The following is a 7,903-nucleotide window of genomic DNA, read 5'->3' on the forward strand; positions in this document are numbered from 1 at the left end:
TGTGTCTTCCATCTTAATGACACATATCCCTTTACTTGGTGTAACACTTGTTCACCACTTCACCATTTGTCCTTCACATTTGAATACTTGTTATTGTTTCTTACACTTTGTATAGTGCATGAGCCATCATACTCTTATCACTAGTATATATAGAAATTATGTACATGAGAAGGAGTGAGAGAAAGATGTAGACATAATAAAAAGAAGAACAATAAATGTGTTACCGTTGCTTTTCCTCACTCTCTCCTCTCCCACGTTCCTCCTCCATTTTCTTTGTACAATTATATAGTTCCTTATACACATACATATATACACATATACATATATTTACGTTATTATTTATAACAGATTATCATTTCTTGTGTTCTTTTTTAAAAGTAGCACTAGCGCACATGCGATATATATTTTATTTGACGTTATACAAATTTGTATATTTTCACAAATTTATATGGAGAATGAGGAGGCTGAAGCTGATGATGATGAAGACTACCCTGGTTGGTCGACGAACAACTTTATTTTACATTATTATACTAGTCATTTATATCGAATAATACATAACTTGACATGGAGTACTATTTATAATTTTTTGCATAGATACAAATGAAATGATACTATTTAACTGTTTACAGAAACGTACGCAGATGTGTATATACACAATTACACACATATCAATTTGAACATATGTTACATTATTTGTCACATAGAAGTGGCATTAATTACTGCACGTATTGAAATGAGAGAGTAGTAAATAAGTAGTAATTATCAACTAATCCATAATTTGAGTTATGTTTAAATCCATCATTTTGTTCACGTGAGCGTCTTAATCAACATAGCTAATATGAGAGAGTAGTGGTACGTAGTACATTTTTATTATTTTACTAACAACATTCCGAAACCCGACTATATCCTTGAACATGATTACAAAAAAATTGATGTCATCCATTAAAAACATCCTTAAAAAAATAAAGAAGATCACAACTTCAGTGTCAAATAATAATACTAAGTAAAGATCTCGAAATCTTTACCAAACCAAACAAAAAATAAACAGTTTGGTGAAGTCTTCTTCGGACTTTATAACAGATGAGATGGGACCAAAACGGTTTTAAATATCCCTACTTCTCAACACCTACCGACCGATTAGCAAATATCGATACACAAAAGTCAAACATTCCAAAATCACATTTACACTCCAACTTCTGTCTTCCAGATCATTTTCGATTTTCTTCTAGAACACCCACATTACCAAAACACAATCACAATTCACATTTATTCTCAAACGTACACAAAACAAAAAAAGGTCCACGGGGGTTGGTTACCACTTACAACACTATATTGGTAGGTTTAAAAGATGTATGAATATATTATTAACTACTTCCTAACACAAAATTATGTACTTGCATTCATATTCTAAGTTCGAAGAAGGAAGAGACACAAAAGTCAACGCGTAGCCGAATAGGATCAAAGAAGTCAAACATCAAGACATCTTCTTCCGTTCCAAATTCGGACACTAACCTCCAAAAAAAATACGACCGGGTCAACCCAGCCGCATTAACCTAAAATGACAACATTACACTTGTCTAAACACGTGTAAATACCGAGTTAACGGAGGCTGTTTTCGTCAAAGTAGCCACGCTTTTAGACATTGGACCTGATCTCATGTTAAAAAAGTTTTTAACTCTTTTTTTTTTTTTTTTTTTTTTATANTTTTTTATAATAATAATTTTTGTTGCTTTTTTACCCAAAAAACATAGAAATCATTAATGTGTTAAATCATTTAATGGTTGTCATGTTCACCAAAAATATCATTCTTTCCCAAACCACATTTTTTCATTTTTGTTTCCTTTATTTGCTTCGTTGTCTTGTCAAATTCGCCGCGTGAATCTTATCACCGTTGACGGCGAGAGACTCTCCTCTCCGGTCAAGAACCACCGCGATGTCGTTTCTTTTCCGTAAGAACGGTAGTAGTTCACGGAGGAAGATCAAAGACAAACTCCGTGGTCGGAACTCAGATCGAGGCGGGAAGAGAGAAGGTGAAGATGACAGAGTCAGATACGACGGAGGAGGCGGTGGAGGTTCCGGCTCCGATTCGTTACCACCACCGCCGTCTCCTTGGGGTTTTCTTTTCCCGGAGGATTTTGTTAGAATCGATGGGAATCTAAAAGCTGTTATTGTAGATGAAGAAGGTTTAGATGTGATTTACTGGAAAAAGCTTATCGAGTTGGAAAATAGCGGGAAAATTAGGAAAAACCCTAAACCTAGAAGACGAGTTGACAAATCTGGCGGTGGATTTAGAAGAACTGGAGTCGGAGCAGATCAAGACGATGGTGATGATGATGATGAAGTAGGTGATGAAGAGGCGTTTTCGTTTCATAAGAAAAATTCTCAATCTCCTTTATCTTCTTCAGGTGGTGATGTTGGAGGAGGGAGACACTATACTTCTTCTTCTGCTTCGCCGTCGCGACCTTCTACTTCTTCTACGTCTGCTGCTTCGCCGTCGAGAGCTTCTTATTCTACTGCTGATTATGTTGCTGTTGGGAAACAGTCTCAATCTAAATTTCAAGCTCCTGGCGGCGGCGGCGGCGGTTCGTTTCCCTCTTCTCCGTCGCAGATCCGAAACAGTGATGGCGGTGGTCGTTCGCCGCCGCTTCCGCTTCCTCCGGGTCAGTTCGCGGTTGGAAATGCGCTTTTGTCTACATCGACGCCGTCTGTTCCGCTTCCTCCGGGTCAATACACGGCGGTGAATGCGTCATCGACACCGTCTGTTCCGCTTCCTCCAGGTCAGCAATACATGGCGGTAAATGCACAATTGTCTACTTCGACACCGCTTGTTCCTCTTCCTCCGGGTCAATTGGTGACGGCAAATGCTCCGCCGCCACCGCCACTACCATCTGCTGGGGCTCCACCGACTCCGCCTCCGCCATCTAGTGTGGCTCCACCTCCACCACCACCGCCTAAGAAAGGACCTGCGCCGCCACCACCTCCTCCACCAGGTAAGAAAGCAGGACCCCCGCCACCTCCAATGTCAAAGACTGGGCCACCTAAACCACCTGGTACTACAAAAGGACCGGCGAAGTCAGGTGAGACTTCATTGGCCGTAGGCAAAACTGAGGATCCAGCGCAGCCAAAGCTCAAGCCTTTGCATTGGGATAAAGTTAACCCTGATGCGAGCCGTTCAACAGTGTGGCACCGGATTGATGGTGGCTCATTCAAGTAAGTATATAGTTACAGTCACTAAAGTGTATATAATCTAGAATATGATATTTCTGAGTTCTTATGAGTTATATATATATGTTTATTGGGTAGCTTTGATGGTGATCTCATGGAGGCTCTGTTTGGATACGTTGGTGCTCGAAAACCAAGTGAAGCAAGCAGTGTACCGCAGAATCCCACTGTGTCGACTTCGCAGACTTACATTCTCGATCCTCGGAAGTCTCAGAACAAAGCAATTGTGCTTAAATCTTTAGGGATGACTAAAGAGGAGATCATTGACTTGTTAACTGAAGGCCATGATGCTGAGTCTGATACCCTTGAGAAGCTTGCAGGAATAGCACCAACTCCAGAAGAACAGACTGAGATCCTAGAGTTCAATGGCGACCCGACGAAGCTGGCTGATGCAGAGTCTCTACTGTTTCACATCTTAAAAGCAGTTCCTTCTGCATTTAACCGGTTTAATGTCATGCTCTTCAAGATTAACTACGGCTCGGAGGTTGCTCAACAAAAAGGATCTTTACAGACACTTGAATCTGCATGCAATGAGCTCCGTGCTCGTGGGCTATTCATGAAGCTTCTAGAAGCAATCTTGAAAGCAGGTAACAGAATGAACGCTGGAACCGCTAGAGGAAATGCTCAGGCTTTCAATCTGACTGCTTTAAGAAAATTGTCTGATGTGAAGAGTGTTGATGGGAAAACTACTTTGCTTCACTTTGTTGTTGAAGAAGTTGTGAGGTCTGAGGGAAAGCGGGCTGCGATGAATAAGAACATGTTCCCAAATGATAATGCCGGTGGTGAGAATGCAGATGTATCTAGAGACGAACAAGAGATTGAGTTTATAAAGCTTGGTTTACCGATTATAGGTGGCCTAAGTTCAGAGTTCACTAATGTGAAGAAAGCGGCTGGAATCGATTATGACTCGTTTGTAGCCACGACTTTAGCTTTAGGCACCCGAGTCAAAGAAACAAAACGCCTTTTAGACCAAAGCGTAGGGAAGGAAGATGGGTGTTTGACAAAACTGAGATCTTTCTTTGAATCTGCAGAGGAAGAACTGACAGTTATTACAGCAGAACAGCTCAGGATAATGGAGTTAGTAAAGAAAACCACAAACTATTACCAAGCTGGAGCATTGAAAGAGAGGAACCTGTTTCAGCTGTTTGTTATAATCCGTGATTTCTTAGGGATGGTTGATAATGCCTGTAGTCAGATCGCAAGGAATCAGCGGAAACCACAACAACGACCTGCAGCAACAGTAGCAGGAGCATCAACTTCAACAGCAGAAACAGCGACCGTTGCTGCTACACCGCAAAGGAATGCAGTTAGATTTCCAATTCTGCCTCCAAATTTCATGTCAGAGAGTTCAAGGTACAGTTCAAGTGAGTCAGACTCAGATTCCTGATAAACCAAAAACCAAAAAAGTTTATTCACTTTTGTTATTATGTATATAGATGATAGGGGAGCTTGTTGTTGGTAAAAATTCGTTAGGTTCTTTGAAGATGGTTTCTTTTTAATTTTACCTGTTTCCTTTTTCGGTCCTAAGTTGATTCTTTTTGGAAGACGAAGAATACAAAAAAGAAGAAACCATTACCATATGGTCTTTGTTTGTAATTCAATTTGTTATATCTTTCGGTGTCCAGCAATGATAAATATCAAATCAAGTGCTTGAATATCAAACACGAGACTTCATTAAAGAAGTCGCAAATTGTAGATACAGCGACAAAAGCTTCACAAGAATAACATGTTTCTCGTTATGTATGTTTGCGAAGAAAGATACAGAGATATTAAAACTAAGGAGAGTGGGGAGAGTATACAAATCAAAAGCCTCTTTATTCATAGCTTCCTATCAGCCAACCATGTTATAACACGTGGCAGTTCCACGACCAAGAGGTTCATGGAAGCGCAGCTTTGACTTCTTTTCTGTCTGGTCCAAATGACTGCCGAGAGAAGCGAAAAAGGGTCAGTAAGGGAAATTAACTACAGTTTAATGGGTGTGTTGCAAAATGCAAATGACAGAATATGTAATTAGTAAATTACCTCAGTGCCAAATCCCTTCACATACACATTGGTAAAAAGTTCGGACGGCTCTGGCATTGGGCAATCCTGAAAAGGAAAAGAGTTTACGTGTGCTCAGCTTTGACAGTTGAATTCCCGAGTGGTACAGAGAAGCAATGCGACAGTTAATTTACCTTAGCTTTGGCAATGGCGTCATCTACTTCTTTTCGAATTTCCTTCTCCATATCCTTAAGCTCCTTCTCGGTTGCAAGGTCATGAGATAGTACCAGCTTTTTAATTCTCTCAATTGGATCACGTTCCTGAGTCACACACATAATGTTTTGAGATTCACAATAACCTGAGTTCTCCACCAAGAATTAGTTTGTTGTGCAGGTAAACTGACTAACGAACCTGCCTCACACCAGATATCTCATCTCTTGTACGGTATGTGCTTCCAGGATCAGACATGGAATGACCGTGGTACCTGTATGTGTCCATCTCAAGAATCTGTATAGAATTACGATGAATCAATTCTTATGTTATTTATACGATAGCAGAAGAGGAACACCAGAAGAAAAAATGAACTGTGATATCAAAAACACAGTTCTTTGAAGAACACTGATACAGCATCATTTCTATAGCCGATAAAAAGTTTAAAACTTTACAGAGAACAAATCAGCCACCCCATCAAACATTCAGCTATTGGAATTCAGTTCCAGGTCACAAAGAGCAACTGAAGGGAAGTAAATTTCAAGTAGGAAACACATAAAGTACGAAAACACTTCATCCTATGATGCCAAGTCCTAGGGGATAACTAGATATTGATCAAAGTAAATAAAATAGTGCGCCAGATAACAACATGAAAAAGAAGAGTATATGTTTGAGAATACTAAAATGCAGACAAACTTACTATCGGTCCCTTCTCCAAGGCATGATCCTTAGCAAATTTGCATGCTTGTTTGACAGCAAATGCATCCATACCATCTACCTATTCATCCCAAAAATTGCATCCAATCCAGCAACCGGTCAAACTCAAAAAATAGTTGATAACCGATGAAGTACAAGATACCCAATCAAAACAATGTAATGATGCACCATGGCTCTGTTAATGATAGAGGACTCATGACATCAATATACATGAGAGAACTGCATTTTATCCCTAAACAGAAACGATTATGAAAGAAAGCCTGGTAGTACTACCCTAATACTTGCATCTACCAGTTTTCTATATGGAGACTAAGAAATCCATGTGGATCCATCTGCTAATAGATAACTAGCCAACCAAAACTTCTCCTCTCTCATCTTTAACAAGTCTCAGATCAATCTTTGTTACAAATAATATCCAACACTGACCTTGAGTCCAGGAACATAATCACCACGCTTGTAGTAAGATGGACTCTTAGCAGCTCTCCACTCAGCAGTTCCCATTCCATCTACACAAATCAAACCCAATTCAATCGCGCTGACCATAACAAACCTCCAACCAAATAAAAAAAAAAAGAAGCAAAAAACTGCTTACAGTGATTGTTCTCGCAGACCAAAATGGCAGGTAAATCCCAAAGAGCAGAAATATTCAAAGCTTCAAACAACTGTCCCTGATTCGCAGCACCATCGCCATATAAAGCAAACGTCACAGCCTCTTCCTTATTATACTTCTGAGCAAAAGCAATACCACAACCTAACGGAACCTGAGCACCGACAATCCCATGACCACCATAAAACGAAGAATCCTTCTTATAGAAATGCATAGATCCACCTTTCCCTTTAGAACAACCAGCTTGTCTTCCCATAAGCTCTGAGAAAACCTCATGAAGCGAACCACCACGACCTAAGAAGATACAGTGATCACGATACGCAGTGATAATCGCGTCTTTCTTCGTAATCGCAGCTTCCATGCCTATAGCTACAGCTTCTTGGCCGTCGTAGAGATGGCAAAACCCTCGGATTAGCTTCGCTTTGTAAAGCGAATCGGCTGCGATTTCCATACGTCGCATCAACGCCATGGTTCGGAAGAAATCGAGAAGCTCTTGGCTCGATGATTCGACGGAGCGTGATGGTGGATCACATAAGTGAGCTGTGAAAGGAAGCGAAGTCTCGATTGTGATCGGAGTTGTGTCCGTCGAGATGAATCGGTTGAAGGCGGCGGAGAAAGGACGAGCGATGCCGTTGGATCGCGATGAGAGGCGTGATAGAGCCATTCTCCACCGTTGATTTTTCCGGCGAATCTGTTGAAATCTTTGCGGAGGAACAACAACACAAAAATGAGAGACGGTTTCAGTGAAGAAGAGATTAGAAAGCAGAGATATGTATGCTACCAAACAAAAAAAAGACTCTGAAAGGATAAGAAGGTTCTCAAAGTTTTAGAATTTTAAAGTGTTTAAAGCAGATTTCGGTTTTGTTAACCAAAGCTTAATGTGGCTGGCATGACAACCAAATTAACCCGGTCCGGTTCAATTTATTTTTGAAATTGAAAATCGAACTTTTTTTTTTTCTTAAAAGATTTTCATTAAAAATATATAAATGCTAAAGATTCTATCAGACGACCAAAAAAAAATTAAAATGTTAAAGAATCATGATCAATCCAATTATATTCAAATGCACAAGTAGAACCGAAATCAATACAATAAAACTACAATGAGTTGCTTTGTTCTTCGGACACATCAAAATCAATATTAAAGGTAGGGTTGACACTTCATAAAAA

The 7,903-nt window shown here is 39.9% G+C and overlaps 2 protein-coding genes across 2 annotated transcripts; one reads left to right on the plus strand and one right to left on the minus strand.

Annotated features, from left to right (window-relative positions):
* LOC104700757 (formin-like protein 7) lies at positions 1,775-4,834 on the plus strand. Its single transcript, XM_010416324.2, has 2 exons — positions 1,775-3,210; positions 3,304-4,834. Exons 1-2 carry the CDS (start codon positions 1,934-1,936, stop codon positions 4,607-4,609), a joined length of 2,583 nt encoding a protein of 860 aa, XP_010414626.1. The 5' UTR covers positions 1,775-1,933; the 3' UTR covers positions 4,610-4,834.
* Positions 4,858-7,529, minus strand: LOC104700758 (pyruvate dehydrogenase E1 component subunit alpha-1, mitochondrial). The gene is made up of 7 exons (XM_010416326.2): positions 6,722-7,529; positions 6,556-6,635; positions 6,113-6,190; positions 5,614-5,709; positions 5,397-5,522; positions 5,245-5,310; positions 4,858-5,144 (listed from the first exon to the last, which is right to left on the minus strand). Exons 1-7 carry the CDS (start codon positions 7,398-7,400, stop codon positions 5,100-5,102), a joined length of 1,170 nt encoding a protein of 389 aa, XP_010414628.1. The 5' UTR covers positions 7,401-7,529; the 3' UTR covers positions 4,858-5,099.

Source organism: Camelina sativa, chromosome 7 (genome assembly GCF_000633955.1).
Source record: "Camelina sativa cultivar DH55 chromosome 7, Cs, whole genome shotgun sequence".
Classification (NCBI taxonomy): Eukaryota; Viridiplantae; Streptophyta; class Magnoliopsida; order Brassicales; family Brassicaceae; genus Camelina; species Camelina sativa.